Source organism: Balaenoptera borealis, assembly GCF_965194805.1.
Source record: "Balaenoptera borealis genome assembly, chromosome: 4".
Taxonomy (NCBI): Eukaryota; Metazoa; Chordata; class Mammalia; order Artiodactyla; family Balaenopteridae; genus Balaenoptera; species Balaenoptera borealis.
This window is the reverse complement of record NC_138861.1, coordinates 19,455,184-19,474,585: the sequence shown is the minus strand read 5'-3', so window position 1 is coordinate 19,474,585 and position 19,402 is coordinate 19,455,184. Positions and strand designations below refer to the sequence as shown.

Genomic DNA, 19,402 nt, shown 5'->3' with positions numbered 1-19,402 from the left:
TTTCCCTGTGCTATGCAGCTGCTTCCCACTAGCTATTTTACATGTAGTAGTGTATATATGTCAATACTACCTTCTCGCTTAATCCCAGCTTCCCCTTCCCCACACCATCTCAAGTCCATTCCCTACGTCTGCGTCTTTATTCCTGTCCTGCCCCTAGGTTCATCAGAACCATTTTCTTTTGAATTCCATATATATGTGTTAGCACATGGTAATTGTTTTTCTCTGACTTACTTCCCTCTGCATGACTGACAGACTATAGGTTCATCTACCTCAGTTCAAATAACACAATTCCGTTTTGTTTTATGGCTGAGTAATATTCCATTGTACATATGCGCCACATCTTCTATATCCATTCATCTGTCGATGCACACTTAGGTTACTTCCATGTCTTTGCTATGGTAAATAGTGCTGCAATGAACATTGTGGTACATGTCACTTTTTGAATTATGGTTTTCTTAGGATATATGCCCAGTAGTGGGATTGCTGGGTCATATGGTACTACTATTTTTAGTTTGTTAAGGAACCTCCATACTGTTCTCCATAGTGGCTGTATCAATTTACATTCCCACCAACAGTGCAAGAGAGTTCCCTTTTCTCCACACCCTCTTCAGCATTTATTGTTTCTAGACTTTTTGATGATGACCATTCTGACCAGTGTGAGGTGATACCTCATCGTGGTGTTGATTTGCATTTCTCTAATGATTGCTGATGTTGAGCATCCTTTCATGTGTTTGTTGGCAATCTGTATATCTTCATTGGAGAAAAGTCTATTTAGGTCTTCCACCCATTTTTGGATTGGGTTTTTTTTTGATATTGAGCTGCCTGAGCTGCTTGTAAATTTTGGAGATTAATCCTTTGTCAGCTGCTTCATTTGCAAATATTTTCTCTCATTCTGAGGGTTGTCTTTTCGTCTTGTTTATGATCTCTTTGCTGTGCAAAAGCTTTTAAGTTTTATTAGGTCCCATTTGTTTATTTTTGATCTTATTTCCATTTCTCTAGGAGGTGGGTCAAAAAGGATCTTGCTGTGATTTATGTCATAGAATGTTCTGCCTATGTTTTTTTTTTTTTAATTAGCTATATTCCCCGTGTTGTACAGTAGATCTTTGTAGCTTTTTTTTTTTTAACTAAGTTATTTATTTATTTATTTATTTATTTATGGCTGTGTTGGGTCTTCGTTTCTGTGCGAGGGCTTTCTCTAGTTGCGGCAAGTGGGGGCCACTCTTCATCGCGGTGCGCGGGCCTCTCATTATCACGGCCTCTCTTGTTGCGGAGCACAGGCTCCAGACACGCAGGCTCAGTAATTGTGGCTCACGGGTCTAGTTGCTCCGCGGCATGTGGGATCTTCCCAGACCAGGGCTCGAACCTGTGTCCCCTGCATTGGCAGGCAGATTCTCAACCACTGCACCACCAGGGAAGCCCTGCCTATGTTTTCCTCTAAGAGTTTTATAGTGTCTGGCCTTAAATTTAGGTCTTTAATCCATTTTGATTTTATTTTTGTGTATGGTGTTAGGGAGTGTTCTAATTTCATTCTTTTATATGTAGCTGTCCAGTTTTCCCAGCACCACTTATAGAAGAGGCTGTCTTTTCGCCATCGTATATTCTTGCCTCCTTTGTCAAAGATAAGGCGACCATATGTGAGTGGGTTTATCTCTAGGCTTTCTAACCTGTTTCATTGATCTACATTTCTGTTTTTGTGCCAGTACCATACTGTCTTGATTACTGTAGCTCTGTAGTACAGTCTAAAGTCAGTGAGCCTGATTCCTCCAGCTCCGTTTTTCATTCTCAATATTGCTTTGGCTATTCAGGGTCTTTTCTGTTTCCACACAAACTGTACAATTTTTTGTTCTAGTTCTGTGAAAAATGCCCTTGGTAGTTTGATAGGGATTGCGTTGAATCTGTAGGTTGCTTTTGGTAGTACAGTCATTTTCGCAATGTTGATTCTTCCAATCCAAGAACATGGTATATCTCTACATCTGTTTGTATCTTTGATTTCTTTCATCAGTGTCTTATAATTTTCTGCATACAGGTCTTTTGTCTCCTTAGGTTGGTTTATTCCTAGGTTGGTTTATTTTATTCTTTTTGTTGCAATGGTAAATGGGAGTTTCCTTAATTTCTATTTCAGCTTTTTGTTGTTAGTGATACGAATGCAAGGGATTTCTGTGCGTTGATATTGTATCCTGCTACTTTACCAACTTCATTGATTAGCTCTAGTAGTTTTCTGGTAGCATCTTTAGGATTCTCTATGTATAGTATCATGTCATCTGCAAACAGTGAGAGTTTTACTTCTTCTTTTCTGATTTGGATTCCTTTTATTTCTTTTTCTTCTCTGATTGTTGTGGCTAAAACTTCCAAAACTATGTTGAATAACAGTGGTGAGAGTGGGCAACCTTGTCTTGTTCCTGATCTTACAGGAAACGGTTTCAGTTTTTCACCATTGAAAATGATGTTGGCTGTGAGTTTTTCTTATATGGCCTTTATTATGTTGAGGTAGGTTTCCTCTATGCCCACTTTCTGGAGAGTTTTTATCATAAATGGGTGTTGAATTTTATCAAAAGCTTTTTCTGCATCTATTGAAATTATCATAAGGTTTTTATCCTTCAATTTGTTAATATGGTTTTTCACATTGATTGATTTCTGTATATTGAAGAATCCTTGCATTCCTGGGATAAACCCCACTTGATCACGGTGTATGATCCTTTTAATGTGTTGTTGGATTCTGTTTGCTAGTGTTTTGTTGAGGATTTCTGTATCTATATTCATCAGTGATACTGGCCTGTAGTTTTCTTTTTTGTAACATCTTTGTCTGGTTTTGGTATCAGGGTGATGGTGGCCTCGTAGAATGAGTTTGGGAGTGTTCCTCCCTCTGCTATATTTTGGAAGAGTTTGAGAAGGACAGGGGTTAGCTCTTCTCTAAATTTTGATACAATTCACTTGTGAAGCCATCCAGTCCTGGGTGTTTGTTTGTTGGAAGATTTTTAATCACAGTTTCAATTTCAGTGCTTGTAACTGGTCTGTTCATATTTTCTATTTCTTCCTGGTTCAGTCTTGGAAGGTTATGCTTTTCTACGAATTTGTCCATTTCTTCCAGGTTGTCCATTTTATTAGCATATAGTTGCTCGTAGTAGTCTCTCATGATCCTTTGTATTTCTGCAGTGTCAGTTGTTACTTCTCCTTTTTCATTTCTAATTCTGTAGATCTGAGTCTTCTTCCTTTTCTTCTTGATGAGTCTAATGGTTTATCAATTTTGTTTAACTCACAAAGAACCAGCTTTTGGTTTTCTCGATCTTTGCTATTGTTTCCTTCATTTCTTTTTCATTTATTTCTGATCTGATCTTTATGATTTCTTTCCTTTTGCTAACTTTGGGTTTTTCTTGTTCTTCTTTCTCTAATTGCTTTAGGTGTAAGGTTAGGTTGTTTATTTGAGATTTTTCTTGTTTCTTGAGGTAGGATTGTATTGCTATAAACTTCCACCTTAGAACTGCTTTTGCTGCATGCCATAGGCTTTCGGTTTTCATTGTCATCTGTTTCTAGGTATTTTTTGATTTCCTCTTTGGTTTCTTCAGTAATCTCTTGGTCATTTATTAGTGTATTGTTTAGCTTCCGTATGTTTGTATTTTTTACAGATTTTTTCCTGTAATTGATATCTAGTCTCATAGCGTTGTGGTCAGAAAAGATACTCGATACGATTTCAATTTTCTTAAATTTACCAAGTGACCCAAGATATGATCTATCCTGGAGTATGCTCCATGTGCACTTGAGAATAAAGTGTATTCTGTTGTTTTTGGATGGAATGTCCTATAAATATCAATTAAGTCCATCTAGTCTAATGTGTCATTTAAAGCTGATGTTTCCACATTTATTTTCATTTTGGATGAACGCTGTCCATTGGTGAAAGTGGGGTGTTAAAGTCTCCTACTATTATTGTGTTCCTGTGAATGTCCCCTTTTATGGCTCTTAGCATTTGCGTTATGTATTGAGGTGCTCCTATGTTGGGTGCATGAATATTTGCAATTGTTGTATTTTCTTCTTGGATTGATCCCTTGATCATTATGTAGTGTCCTTCTTTGTCTCTTGTAATAGTCTTTATCTTAAAGTCTATTTTGTCTGATATGAGTATTGCTACTCAGCTTTCTTTTGATTTCCATTTGCATGGAATACCTTTTTCCATCCCCTCACTTTCAATCTGTATGTGTCTCTAAGTCTGAAGTGGGTCTTTTGTAGACAGCATATATACAGGTCTTGTTTTTGTATCCATTCAGTCAGTCTGTGTCTTTTGGTTGGAGCTTTTAATCCATTCACATTTAAGGTAATTATCAATATGTGTGTTCCTATTACCATTTTCTTAATTGTTTTGGTTTTGGTTTTGTAGGCCTTTTCCTTCTCTTGTGTTTCCTGCCTAGAGAAGTTCCTTTAGCATTTGTTGTAAAGCTGGTTTGGTGGTGCTGAATTCTCTTAGCTTTTGCTTGTCTGAAATGCTTTTGATTTCTCCGTCAAATCTGAGTCAGATCCTTGCTGGGTAGAGTAATCTTGCTTGTAGGTTTTTCTCTTTCATCACTTTAAGTATATCCTGCCACTCCCTTCTGGCCTACAGAGTTTCTGCTGAAAAATCAGCTGATAACCTTATGGGGATTCCTTTGTATTTTGTTACTTTTCCCTTGCTGCTTTTAATACTTTTTCTTTGAATTTAATTTTTGTTAGTTTGATTAACATGTGTCTTGATGTGTTTCTCCTATGGTTTATCCTGTATGGGACTCTCTGTGCTTCCTGGACTTGAGTGACTATTTCTTTCCCCATGTTAGGGAAGTTTTCGACTATAATCTCTTCAAATATTTTCTCAGACCCTTTCTTTTTCTCTTCTTCTTCTGGGACCCCTATAATTTGAATGTTGGTGCATTTAGTGTTGTCCCAGTGGTCTCTGAGATTGTCTTCAATTTTTTTCATTCTTTTTTCTTTATTCTGGTCATTGGCAGTTATTTCCACCATTTTGTCTTCCAGCTCACTTATTTGTTCTTCTGCCTCAGTTATTCTGTTATTGATTCCTTCTAGTGTGTTTTTCATTTCAGTTACTGTTGTTCATCTCTGTTTGTTTGTTCTTTAGTTCTTCTAGGTCCTTGTTAAACGTTTCTTGCATTTTCTCCATTCTTTTTCCAACATTTTGGATCATCTTTACTATCATTACTCTGAATTCTTTTTCAGGTAGACCATTTCCTCTTCATTTGTTTGGTCTGTTGGGATTTTACCTTGCTCCATCACCTGCTGCGTATTCCTCTGTCTTCTCATTTTTTTTAATTTACTGTGTTTGGGGTCTCCTTTTCATAGGCTGCAGGTTCATAGTTCCTATTATTTCTGGTGTCTGCCCCCAGTGGGTGAAGTTGGTTCAGTGGCTTGTGTAGGCTTCCTGGTTAGGGGGACTGGTGCCTGTGTTCTGGTAGATGGGGCTGGATTTTGTCCCTCTGGTGGGCAGGGCCGCGTCAGGTGGTGTGTTTTGGGGTGTCTGTAAACAAAGTATGACTTTAGGCAGCCTCTCTGCTAATGGGTGGGGTTGTGTTCCTGTCTTGCTAGTTGTTTGGCATGGGGCATCCAGCACTAGAGCTTACTGGCCATTGGGTGGAGGTGGGTCTTAGTGTTGAGACAGAGATCTTTGGGAGAGCTCTCGCTGATTAATACTACATGGGGCCGGGAGGCCTCTGGTCGTCCAACATCCTGAACTTGGCTCTCCCACCTTGGAAGGTCAGCCTGAGCACCAAGACCCTGCCAGCCACACGGCTCGGAAGAAAAGGAGAAAAAATAAATAAAAATACGAACAGGGCTTCCCTGTTGGCACAGTGGTTAAGAATCCACCTGACAATGCAGGGGACATGGGTTTGAGCCCTGGTTCAGGAAGCTCCCACATGCCACCGAGCAACTAAGCCCGTGTGCCACAACTACTGAGCCTGTGCTCTATAGCCCACGAGCCACAACTACTGAAGCCTGCGCACCTAGAGCCCGTGCTCCGCAATGAGAAGCCACCACAGTGAGAAGCCATGCACCACAACGAAGAGTAGTCCCCGCTCGCTGCAACTAGAGAAAGCCAGTGCGCAGCAATGAAGACCCAATGAAGCCAAAAATAAATAAATAAATAAATAAATTTAAAAAAAAAAACCTGAACAGAGCCCCAAAACAAATGGCAAAAGCAGATGAAATCACACAAAGAAACATACACACACACACTCACAAAAAGAGGAGAAAGAAAAAAAAGAAAGGAAGAGAGCAACCAAACATATAAACAAATCCACCAATGATAACAAGCACTTAAAACTAAACTAAGATAAAACCAAAAACCAAAATAGACATAAAAACAAAAACAAATTAGACCCAGAAAGCAAACCCCAAGTCTACAGCTGCTCCCCAAAGTCCACCGCCTTTTTCTGGGAGCATTCATTGTCTATTCAGGTATTCCACATATACAGGGTTTACCAAGCCAATTGCGGGCATTTAGTCCACTGCTCCTGAGGCTACACAGAGAAATTTCCCTTTCTCTTCTTTGTTCGCACAGCTCCTGGGGTTCAGGTTTGGTTTTGGTCCCACCTCTGCATGTAGGCCGCCCTCAGGTATCTGTTTCCTGCCCAGACAGGAGGGGGTTAAAGCAGTGGCTGATTAGAGCTCTCTTGCTCACTCAGGCTGAGGAGAGGGAGGGGTACGGCAGTCACAGGTGGAATGCAGGGCATGCCTGTGGCAGCAAAGGCCAGAGTGACACTGCAACAGCCTGAGGTGCACCATGTGTTCTCCTGGGGAAGCTGTCCCTGGATCATGAGACCCTGGCAGTGGCGTGCTGCACAGGCTCCCAGGAGGGTGTGGGTAGTGACCTGCGCTTGCAAACAGGATCCTTGGTGGCAGCGGTAGCGGTCCATGCCCGCCTCTGTGGTCCGAGATGATAGCCGCGGCTCATGCCCATCTCTGGAGCTCACTTAGGTGGTGCTCTGTCACCTGTGGGAACACAGAGCAGGAAGCCCCTCTCCTCGTGCACTCCAAGACAATGGTCTTTTGCCTCTTCGGCAGGTCCAGACTTTTTCCCAGACTCCCTCCCTGCTAGCTGTGGTGCACTAGCCCCCTTCAGGCTGTGTTCACACAGCCAACCCCAGTCCTCTCCCTGGGGTCTGACCACCGAAGCCTGAGCCTCAACTCCCAGCCCCCCCTTCCTATGTTGCACTCCTAGGTGCAACACAGGAGCACCTCAATACATAAAGCAAGTTTTAGAAGAATACTTGCAGTGATTTCATTTATAAAAATCTCAAAAACATCAAAACTAAACAATGTATTATCTAAGGAATCAACATGGAAAAGCAAATGAATGATAAACACAAAATTCAGAACAGGGAGTTCCACTTGGGTGAGAGACACATAAGAGCCTTCTGGTTTTACTTGCTTTACTAATAATGTTCTTTTTAATAACTTAGGTGGTTAAGTATAGAGGCATTTACTGTACCATGTTTCTTTAGATCCTATGGATGACTTACTGTTAGTTTTTTATTCTATTCAACATCTAATAAAAACAAATGAGTAAAAAAAGAAAACTTATAGATCCTGACTTTAAGGTACTTAAAAACCTCAATTCAAAAGCAATACTAGGGCTTCCCTGGTGGCGCAGTGGTTGAGAGTCTGGCTGCTAATGCGGGGGACGTGGGTTCGAGCCCTGGTCTGGGAAGATCCCACATGCCGCGGAGCGGCTGGGCCCGTGAGCCACAACTACTGAGCCTCCGCGTCTGGAGCCTGTGCTCCGCGACGGGAGAGGCCACGATAGTGAGAGGCCCATGCACCGCGATGAGGAGTGGCCCCCGCTTGCCGCAACTAGAGAAAGCCCTCGCACAGAAACGAAGACCCAACACAGCCATAAATAAATAAACAAACAAAGTAAAAAAAATAAATAAATAAAACACATGTTGCTAGGCTCTACCTACCCCCAGAGGTGCTGATTCAGTAGGAATCAATAATTTAAAAAAAAAAAAAAAAGCAATACTAAATCACATAACTGCATTTATATTTTTCTCTACATATTAGTAGTGAACAATGCAGAGTTATCAGTATTCAAATAGTTAAACCCATCACTAGCACCAATTAGTGAAATAATCAGTAAGAAAATAAATCCCCATTCAGAGGAGGGAATAAAAAAAAAAAGCCATGCCATGTCTAAAACCTAATGACACTTACATTTACCTATTTTACTGAATGATTTGAGCTCATAGCTTGATTGATAAAGCAGGATAACCTTCAGAATCTGACGCAAAGGGCTGCCCTTTTGTACCTTTTATCAAGGCAGAACCAATAAATACAAGTTCAAAATATGGAAAAGTCTCTGTTGCCTCCCACTATATGATGATAAGGAAACTGCTAAAGTCACAAAATTTCACTTATACCCAAACCACTCTTTAGAGGCCTAAGCCTATGACCCAGATAAATGTCACACTAGCCAACTCCAGCTGACAGGGATTTTAGGAATGCTTTCCAACAGACATGGCACAGCTCTGGTGTATCAGGAAGAAGTCCGCACTGAACTTAGCTATAAAACAGATAGGTTACTAGAGACAAAAACAGGAAAGAACTTTTTTTTCTTAATGGTAAGAAGACTTTAACATGAGATCTACCCTCTTAACAATTGTAAGTGTCAATAATAATTTACATTGGGACTTCCCTGGCAGTCCAGTGGTTAAGGTTCCACACTTCCAATGGAGGGGACACAGGTTCAATCCCTGGTCGGGGAACTAAGATCCCACATGCCGCAGGGCACAGCCAAAAAATTTATATATATATAATTTACATTGTTGTGGGTACAATGGTAAAGAGCAGATCTCTAGAGCTTATCCATCTTACTTGACTGAAATTTTATGCCTATTGGTTAATAACTCCCCATTTCCCCCTTCACCCAACCCCTGGCAACCACTCTTTGAGTGTCTGATTTTGACTATTTCAGGTACCTTTTGTAAGTGGAATCACACAGTATTTGTCTTTCTGTGACTGACTTATTTCACGCTGCACAATGTCCTCCAGATGCATCCATGTTGTGGCACATTACAAAATTCCCTTCTTTGTTAAAATTGAATAGTATTCTATTATATGTTTATACCACATTTTGTTTATTCATTCATCCATCCATGGATATGTAGGTTGTTTCCACAACTTAGCTATTGTGAATGGTGCACAAAGAGAAAACTCATTTGCAATGAATAATTGAGGGGAATTTTCAGAGGGCCCCCTTTCCTAGGTTCAACTATAGCTGCTAAATACACACATTGAGAAAGGCAGGCCTAGCTTACAGGGTGTGTTGAATTGTTCTTTATTCAAAGCCAGATCCGAGACTGATATCAATCAAAGAAAAAAAAAGATTTATAATTGTTGAGCTGCCCAAGCATGAATAAGCAAATGCTTCATGTTAAAACTGTGAGGTCAAGAGAGGTTCAGGATCAAGCAGAAAGGATAATTATATTTATATTTGGTTACATTAAAACTTTAATATGGAGAGAATCCCAATGGTTGCTCTATAGAGTATTCCTGCCTATATTACATCAACTAAGTGGATTTGCTATTAATACCAAAGACAATTCCTCATTTACAGAGAAGGAACTACCATGCTAAAGCTTCTCCCTCCTGTCTAGAGCTGGGTATGTGTTTAGCAATGGGCTTATGTGTCTGTCATCCCCACCAAATTTACTAAGACCAAACTAAAAATGTTGTAAGTATGCCAAATCCGAAACAGACTCACCCAAAAAAAAAAAAAAAAAAGTGACTAAAACTTCTACCACAAGCTATATGACTAGTATAAGATCACATCTACTTCCAATAGCCTTTCAATCTCTAAAACAGTAACTCAGAGTTAAAGACTTGTTCAACTTTTGATTATCTACCAACCAAATGATGCTTTTGCTTTTCACAAGTTCTACTGGAATAAAAGTATAATTCATGACAAGCATTTATAATACAAACATGTCAATAAAAGGAGACCTCCATTCACCACCAGAAGTTTCTCAAACTAGTAACAATCCATTGACTACACTGTGAGAACTACCAGCAGCTTGGGGTGGTTCAATCCTTGGTTCCTGGGTTCCTGTACCAGTCCTACTATTATCCTATACTCCCGAGTAAATCAAAATGATTTAAATTTCACAAGAACATTTATTGAAGAGCAGTTAAACAGTAGCTAAAAAAATTGAAAAGAAAGTAAATTCAACCATAAGTGAGTAAATAAAGGATGGTACATCTATCACGTTGTATATTAGTCCAGCCACTACAAAGGATAATGTAAATGTAGCTATTACGGACATTCCCAATGTATTAGTTAAGACATAAAAGTAAACAAATCCCCTAAGATTATGTATATTATGGTACCATTCTGACAAAAACACATACAAGTATATGCACATAAATGTATATAAGAATATATAAATGTGTCTGTAAGAATATCCATCAAAAAACTCACAGAAATAATCACTGGGTAACTTTTCACCTGCATTTTCTAATTTTTTCTACAGCGAAAGTTATTTTTGTTTAAAAAAAAAATCACAACCTCTCTAGACCTTCATCCTATTTTTTTTTTTTTTAAAGAAATTCACGTTCTTTTATTTATTTATTTATTTATTTATGACTGTGTTGAGTCTTCGTTTCTGTGCGAGGGCTTTCTCTAGTTGCGGCGAGCGGGGGCCACTCTTCATCGCGGTGCGCGGGCCTCTCACCATCGCGGCCTCTCTTGTTGTGGAGCACAGGCTCCAGACGCGCAGGCTCAGTAATTGTGGCTCACGGGCCCAGTTGCTCCGTGGCATGTGGGATCTTCCCAGACCAGGGCTGGAACCCGTGTCCCCTGCATTGGCAGGCAGATTCTCAACCACTGCGCCACCAGGGAAGCCCCTATTGATTTTTTAATAAGAAGCTAAGACAGTTGTACCCAAACACCTATCTTACAGCAATATCTAGGCATAGTGTGAGGTAATGTGAGGAATTTAAAGAAAATCCCTAGAAATAAAAAGTATAATATGGTAATACCTCCAATGAGGATGAAGATGAGTTCCAGAAACACTCCGCATTCTCAGGAACTTTGTTACCAAAGGAGAAAGAGTTCTAGAGGGCAGGTCTGCATTTCAAAGATGCTACATGTTGGAAGGGCAATTCCTTCCTCACTTTCCAACTCCAACATACAAGATGCCCACCCACTCACTTTCTTACTGAAGACCCAATCAGTCACCTTACATTGCCACTGCTTCCTTGAAAGAACCTATTGCAAGAATTTGTTCAAAATGTTCATAACAAACAATGCCTCTCCTTAAACACTTTTTCTGTATGTCATAGAATATGTTTATTTACTGCTTATATTTTTATTTTTTTTAAATACATCTTTATTGGAGTATAATTGCTTCACAATGCTGGGTTAGTTTCTGTTGTAAAACAAAGTGAATCAGCCATATGCATACATATATCCCCATATCCCCTCCCTCTTGAGCCCTCCTCCCACCCTCCCTATCCTACCTCTCTAGGTGGTCGCAGAGCAAAGAGCTGATCTCCCTGTGCTATGCTGTTGCTTCCCACTAGCTATCTATTCTACATTTGGTGGTGTATATATGTCAATGCTACTCTCACTGTCTCCCAGCTTCCCCCTCTCCCCACATTGTGTCAAGTCCATTCTCTATGTCTACGTCTTTATTCCTGCCCTGCCACGAGGTTCATCAGTACCATTTCTATTTTTTTTTAGATTCCATATATATGCGTTAGCATATGGTATTTGTTTTTCTTTCTGACTTACTTCCCTCTGCATGACAGATTCTAGGTCTATCCACCTCACTACAAACAATTCAATTTCGTTTCTTTTTATGGCTGAGTAATATTCCATTGTATATTTGTGCCACATCTTTATCCATTCATCTGTTGATGGACATTTAGGTTGCTTCCATGTCCTGGCTATTGTAAATAGTGCTGCAATGAACATTGTGGTACATGTCTCTTTTTGAATTATGGTTTTCTCAGGGTATATGCCCAGTAGTGGGATTGCTGGGTCATATGGCACTTCTATTTTTGGTTTTTTAAGGAACCTCCATACTGTTCTCCATAGTGGTTGTATCACTTTACATTCCCACCAAGAGTGCAGCATTCCACCACACCCTTTCCAGCATTTATTGTTTCTAGATTTTTTGATAATGGCCATTCTGACCAGTGTGAGCTGATACCTCATTGTAGTTTTTTTTTTGTTTTTTTTTTTTGTTTGTTTGTTTTTTTTTTTTTTTTTTTTTGGCTGTGTTGGGTCTTCGTTTCTGTGCAAGGGCTTTCCCTAGTTGCAGCAAGTGGGGGCCACTCTTCATCACAGTGCACAGGCCTCTCACTATCGTGGCCTCTCTTGTTGCGGAGCACAAGCTCCAGACGCGCAGGCTCAGCAATTGTGGCTCACGGGCTTAGTTGCTCCACGGCATGTGGGATCTTCCCAGACCAGGGCTCGAACCCGTGTCCCCTGCATTGGCAGGCAGACTCTCAACCACTGCGCCACCAGGGAAGCCCCCCTCATTGTAGTTTTGATTTGCATTTCTCTAATAATTAGTGATGTTGAGCATCTTTTCATGTGTCTGTTGGCCATCTGTATGTCTTCTTTGGTGAAATGTCTATTTAGGTCTTCTGCCCATTTTTTGATTGGGTTGTTTATTTTTTTTGATATTGAGCTCCATGAGTGGTTTGTGTATTTTGGAGATTAATCCTTTTTCTGATGTTTCATTTGCAAATATTTTCTCCCATTCTAAGGGTTGTCTTTTCATCTTGTTTATGATTTCCTTTGCTGTGCAAAAGCTTTTAAGTTTAATTAGGGCCCATTTGTTTATTTTTGTTTTTATTTTCATTACTCTAGGAGTCCGTAAACATTTTTAAACCTTCCTTATATCTGACTGTAATAGTATTAGACATAAGGCTATATGTGTAATAAAACTATTTACTGAACACTGTGTGAGACACTTTGCATGCTCTTATTCACCTTCACCTCAGCCCCATAAAGAGGATGTACCATTAGCCCTCTCATAAAATAGGAGACGACTTACCCAAGGACATTGTCACAAAAATTTTAAACCCAGGTCAGACTCCAAACCCAGGCAGGCTCCTTCCACTTATACTATACTACCTTTTAAGTTCTTATGCCTTATGAAGGGCTGCAAATCACTCAGGTCCTTCTCAGCAGATCCTTCAACAAAGGACAAGATAGCATCTGCCCTGGGGTGTTCACTAAGGGCTTGATTGATCTTTGCTTTTCCTTCTCAGGCCCAATGACCTTTCTTCTTTCATTTAATGAACTGAGTGCCTACTGTGTACAAGGCACTTAAAAGAAATACAAAAATGAGTACAGCACAGCCTCCATCCTCAAAAAGCTCTTATAAACTGTTAGGGACTACAAGTAAACTACTAAACTACTATTAAAATTGGTCAACTACTATTGAATAAGATGGATAAATCTATAAAGAAATATCATCAAACATCAGGAACTCCTGAAAAGCTCGATTTCAAGTAAAACAGGTTTTACTCATTAAAGGACCAAAATTTTTCTTAAAATTAAGCATCCTAAATAAAAATATTTCTATCTTCTTAAGCGTAAACTCAGTCTAACAATAAAAAGAGCTAACACTGATGAAATGCACTGCTATGCTAAGTGTTTTACATACACTTAGTATTTAGTCTTCAGTATTTAGTACCAACCCTGAGGTTGGTACTATTCATAGACCCATTTTAAAAGGCTATAACAAAAAACAAAGGTTATCTACCTAAAGCACACAGCTAGTAAGTAATGGAGCTGTGATTCAAATGCAGTAATCTACCTCTTTATTCTGCCTTTTGATACAATGACTCAAGCATTTATTGACCACCTATTGCATAGAGCAGTTGTGTTGAGAAATGAGGATAGGGAAGTGAACAAGATATCTTCTTCATGACCTCACCTTCTGATTAAAAGACAGATAAACAAGAACAAAAATGAAATAATTACAGATTGTATAAAATGTTATAAAGGGAATAAGGTGGTGTGACAGGGTAACCGGGAAAGGCTTACTTCTGTTACGGCTCTTGTAGTTTAGTTCGGTTTGTTCCCAAAGACAAGCTGGCCAGATAGCCAGGCTGGGGACCAGAGGAGCAAGGAGAAGAGAAAAGACAGACCACTGCTAGTGAAGATGATCAGAGAAGTGGCACGAAGCCCTAGTTTCATCATAAATGTGGAAATTGGCTTAGGAAAAGTTAATGATTGATCAAGGTCTCAAGCTGGGACTGAAAGAATAGCTGTGATTTCAGAAGACAGGTGACATTCTGGGTAAGGGAAAGAGTATAAATACAGCCTCTGGTTAGAGCAAGAGAATAAAGGTGGAATCAGAAGAGGTGCCCTGACTGTGGGGCTAGAATCCTGCAAGCAATGGTAACTCTACTTGTTATAGGTGGCGGTAAGCATAGTCAGACTGTGCTATGCTAGGGGAGAAATAACTTCTGTACAAAAGGTTTTCTTCCTTTGATTTTTCTTTTTCTTTTTTTTTTGGTGGGTGTTTATTTGCAAGGTGGGAAACTACAACAGGGAAATGAACTAAGAGAAACTGGTGAGAAATTTTAAAAACTGACTAAAGGAGGTAGTAACAGAAATGAAGAAAGAGACAGCTTCGAGCACCAGTCAGGATATATTTGACTACAGGTATAACAATGGGACTAGAAATATACCTGCAGAATCCAACATGAAATACCTACCGTACTGAATAAACCCTGCATGTTTTCACAAATGTTGTGGCATTTTTCCATAAACCCCAATGAGCCAATGTTCTTTCTACTGAAAAATACCATGCCTAAGAGAATATCACCCATCCCTGATGAATATGGCTGCATAGTATCTTTTTAAAATCCCAGCAGGTAAGTCTGTGTACATATTAATTCACTTAACATTACCAAATGCCAACTAAATTTAAGCACAACATAAACCACATTAGTCTACTCATGCGGTACACAATTTCCAAAGATAAACTACTGTTTTTTTAAGTCCAGGTCCTACAGAGGCCTCAACAAATTATAGAATTTGAAAATTATTTTAAAGAAACAAAAGGACTCAGACCAGTTTTAGCATGTTGAGTAGTCCCAATGCTATTTTTAAAATAAGCAACACTTCTCCATATGCAACTTTTTCCAAATGATACTAACAAGGTCAAGGACCATATCCTATCTGAAAACAACACCTGTACAACACAGCTAGGATCTCTTACAACGGCTTATCTACAAGTGTTGGACCTTAAGGATTTTATTTATACGTTAATTTTACATACATCTTTATGTTTACACATTTTATATTTGAAATATTTATATTATTGCTCTTATATATTTGTTTTCCTTCTATTCGTTTATATTTTTATATGTAACAGTGCTACAGTGTACTGACGGCCTTTAAAAAGAACCTCCTTAGGTTTTACCAAGATTTCACATTCACTGGATAATTTGGGCCTCAGAACAACCTTGTGAAATATGCAAGTAAAAGTATCATCTTCCCCCTCTGTACAGAGGTGCTCAGAAAGATTAAGTAACTTGACTAGTTCAAGATCTCACAGTCAACGGCAAGGGCAGGGCCCTGACCGTGCCTTCAGACTCTTTGTTCATGCTCTCCGCCCCGCGGGACACTACCGATTTAGTACCTGAATATTCACGTGCCTCTCTTCAACAAATCCGGACTGTAACTAAAAGCCATACCAATGCCGCCGGGCCAATGCTCCGAGCGTCTAAACGCAGCCGGAACACTAGTGCTCTTCAGTAAACATAAACACCAGCACACGTTTCAGTCCGGACCCCATTCAGTGCTGGCTTTGCTCCACCGCACAAAACTTGTTAAAATACACTACGGCTTTAAAGCATAACTCTTAATGGAACTGTCTTTTTCACTCAGTGGGAAATTCAGTAAATCAGAGGTGACTCATACTGTTAACTTATGGTTTTGTAAATTAATAATTCTGGACGCCAAAGGAAAGGAATGAATTACACAGATCCCTCTCCATCCCCAACCCCAAAGTTGCCGAAGTGTCAATGCGCAGCAGTAAAGCCTACTGACAGAGGTGGGTGGGGCTGGAGCTAGTATACCTCCTCTCTGCGACCCCCACCGTCCCAGGTAACTCACTCGTCAAAGGCCAGCGGGTCTCTTCCGACCCCCAGTCCCGCAGGGACCAGAGTGACTACCCGGCCCCGCACCCCTCAGCGACCAAGACCAGAGCCCTGCCGGGAGGTGCAGCTGTGACGACTCGCACAGCTGGGGCTGCCCCCTTCCCCCGGCGTCCCCACCTGTCCCGGGTAGCCCGCACACCTGGCAGCCCCAGGCCGGGCAAAGGATGCGCGGTGAGAACCGGCCCCGCAACGCGGGGCCCCAGCGCGGCCGAGCGACCCAAGGCAAGTCCGCTTCCGCCCCCAGCCCACATGGCCGCGGCCGCCCGCGCCCCTACCCAGCGTGCGCTCCGCGAGGCCGGGGTCCGGTGGGGCCCCAGATCCCCCGGAGGAGAGAGGAGGCGGCGGCGCTTCAGACTGTGGGGAGGAGGAAGCGCGACCGGCGCGGCCGCGGGGGGAAGAGGAGGAGCGTGTCCCGACCGGCCGCGAGGTCAGGCGGAGAGGGGAGGGGGGGCGGCAGCGGCGCCGCTGGGGAGCGGGAGTCTACCTGCGAGCAGAAGTACGAGCCCTGTATGCCCAGCTTGATGCAGGTGGGACACTGGAGCTTGGCCTCACTGCTGCAACCGTCCGTCTCGCACACACGCGTCTCCACGGCCGCCATGCTGGCTGGCTGATGGAGGAGCACCTCACCGAAGAAGAGGGGGAGGAGGGAAGGAGGAACTGCTGGGCAGAAGGAGGGCAGGGGTGGGGAGAGAGGCCGAGCCGGGGGAGGAGCTCGGCCCGCCAAGCCTGGGCGCGGGAGGAGGAGGAGCGCCGGGCCTGCCCAGACCACGCTGCGCGCCCCGCCCCCGCCCCGCGCGCGCAGCTGGAGCCCCGCCCCGCGGCCTTGGCCCCGCCCCCGCCCGAGGCCCCAGCCTTTTCGCGGCCGGCGTGCACGTGGGGGCCGTAAGGGTACCTGGCAGAGCGTTCGGCCCCTCCGCGCTGTCCTTCTTGTAGCCGCGGCCAGCGCGACCTCCCGGCGCCCGGCGGGGAAGGCCCGGTGCGGCCAACTGGGAGAGGCCCTCTCAATGCCTAGAGGGAGCTCCCCAGTCGTCCCTTACTGACTGGATCCCAGGGTCTTGAACGTCTCCCAGACTTTCGGGCGGTTGGAAAGGGCGCTCCATTCCTCTGTGTTGGTCCACCCGGCAACTCCTTGGAAAAGGAAAGTAATTCCCTTTTTAAAGTTCTGTTTCTCGCGGATAGTGTCTGATGTGAGGCCTGAGGACCACCATTCATTCACAAAAAAAGGAAGCCAGGGAACTGTCAGTGGAGAGGTGGGCTGGGACTTGCGTCTGGCTTCCCTCGTGCCGTATTTTTTTTCACACCACCGACCCTCCATTCACAATGTATAGTGCTACTGATGGTAACACAGCTACTAAATAGTCAATACAAACCGTAGTTTTTTGTATTATCCCAGTTGATAGTTTAAGAGGTAAATAGGGGAAAATTGTGTTGATCATGAAATGTCAGAGTTGAAAGGAGCTTTAGAGTTCATCTAATGAAACCTCTTGCCTAAATCTCTTCAACTACATCCCAGATCTGCCATTTTCTAATTTGTGCTTGAATACCTCCTGTCACCAGGGAAGAGAGAAGAACTAGTACTTTTTTTTCTGATAATTTTTTTTAATAATTTTTATTGAAGTTTAGTTGCTTTACAATGTTTTGTTAGTTTCAACTGTACCGTAAAATGAATCAGTTATACGTATACATATATCCACTCTTTTTTAGATTTCCTTCCCATTTAGGAAGTATTTATTGATCATCAACTTGCTAGCGCAAGTTCGTGTGCCCAACGCACAGTGAGAGCAAAGAAACCAAAACGTGGGCGTTTGGAGCAGAGAAAGGTTTATTGCAGGGCCACTAAGGAGACAGGTGACTCATTGCTCTAAAAAAAAACCCCAGACTCCTTGAAGGGTTTCAGCAAAGCATTATTTTAAAAGCCAGGTGAGTGTGTGGGGAGGGGGGGGAGGACTTGCAAGGTATGTGATCAGCTCATGCACAGTTATCTGATTGGCTGAAGGTGCAGGCAACAGGGAGGTGTCACAGGGATTAACATTATCAGTCCTTAGGCTATGGGGAGGCCTGGGGCTATGTGCTCATGGTCATCAAGTAGTTAATACCTTCCTTTCAGTGGGGGATTTTCACATCTGTAAAACAACTCCGGAAATGTGCATGAAATGCTGTTATCTAGGTACTTCAGAGAGGAACTAAAGCAGAGGATATGAGAAAAGGCCTGTCCCGGGAAGGCCCCATAGGGTCCTGCTCCATTACAAACTAAGTGCTGTGAACTTTGTGTTATCGAATCCATATTTTTTTAAAACTTTCCATATTTGATAGATGAGAAAAGCTCTTTTTTTTTTTTTTTTGGCTGTGTTGGGTCTTGGTTGCTGCGTGCAGGCTATCTCTAGTTGCGGTGAGCGGGAGCTGCTCTTCGTTGCGGTGCGCGGGCTTCTCATTGTCGTGGCTTCTCTTGTTGCAGAGCACGGGCTCTAGGCGCGTGGGCTTCAGTAGTTGTGGCACGTGGGCTCAATAGTTATAGCTCGTGGGCTGTAGAGCGCAGGCTCAGTAGTTGTGGCACACGGGTTTAGTTGCTCCGCGGCATGTGGGATCTTCCCGGACCAGGGCTCGAACCCGTGTCCCCTGCATTGGCAGGCGGATTCTTAACCAGTGCGCCACCAGGGAAGCCCACATATTTTATTTTTAATTGCTTTGTTTTGTTATATAAGCAATAAAATAATGTAATAAAATGAAATAATAAATTTTAAAATGTTATATACACATAAGCAAAAAAGAAATCAAGCACCAAATATATGTATATATGTATATGTATGTGTATATGCTATGTGTATATGCACATATAGTACATATATAGAGAATATTTTTAAACAAAAACTGGACCGTACTATGCAGAGTATGTAGTTACCTGTTTTGTTCAAGTTGTGAACTTCATTTATTGCCATCAGTTATACTTTTTTCCAGGGAATTCCCTGGTGGTCCAGTGGTTAGGACTCCACACTTCCACTGCAGGGGTCACAGTTTGATCCCTGGTAGGGGAACTAAGACTCCATATGCTGCGCAGTGCAATCAAAAAAAAATATATATATATATGTACTTTTTGCACATAATTTTAATGCCTGCATAATATTCTATTGTATAATTTACTGAGCCAAATTAAGTAATAATAGACATTTAGGTTATTTTTAATTGTTATGGATTATAAACAAGGCTTCTGTGAGTACCTTTTTAGTTCGAACCTTACATAAAT

The 19,402-nt window shown here is 41.9% G+C and overlaps 2 protein-coding genes and 1 pseudogene across 6 annotated transcripts in view; 2 read left to right on the top strand and 1 right to left on the bottom strand.

Annotated features, from left to right (window-relative positions):
• Positions 1 to 16,944, bottom strand: part of METAP1 (methionyl aminopeptidase 1) — a 66,592-nt gene extending 49,648 nt beyond the window's left edge. The window contains exons 1-2 of one of the 4 annotated variants that reach the window (XM_082391748.1): positions 16,646 to 16,762; positions 6,846 to 6,966 (exon numbers count right to left, since the gene is read on the bottom strand). In XM_082391748.1, coding sequence (XP_082247874.1) covers positions 6,846 to 6,934 — 89 coding nt within the window. In that variant the 5' untranslated portion in view covers positions 6,935 to 6,966; positions 16,646 to 16,762. Of the gene's footprint in view, positions 1 to 6,845; positions 6,967 to 16,436; positions 16,492 to 16,645 lie in introns of those variants that run through there. The other 3 variants (XM_082391750.1, XM_082391749.1, XM_082391751.1) reach the window with 3 other exon arrangements.
• The window catches only part of LOC309628576 (riboflavin kinase pseudogene), a 215,942-nt pseudogene that overhangs the window by 150,051 nt on the left and 46,489 nt on the right, over positions 1 to 19,402 (top strand). The window lies entirely within an intron of this gene.
• The window catches only part of EIF4E (eukaryotic translation initiation factor 4E), a 127,195-nt gene continuing 124,970 nt past the window's right edge, over positions 17,178 to 19,402 (top strand). Inside the window, exon 1 of the mRNA XM_082391780.1 lies at positions 17,178 to 17,303. The gene's annotated coding sequence lies outside the window, so the exon portion shown is untranslated. The remainder of the gene's footprint in view (positions 17,304 to 19,402) is intronic.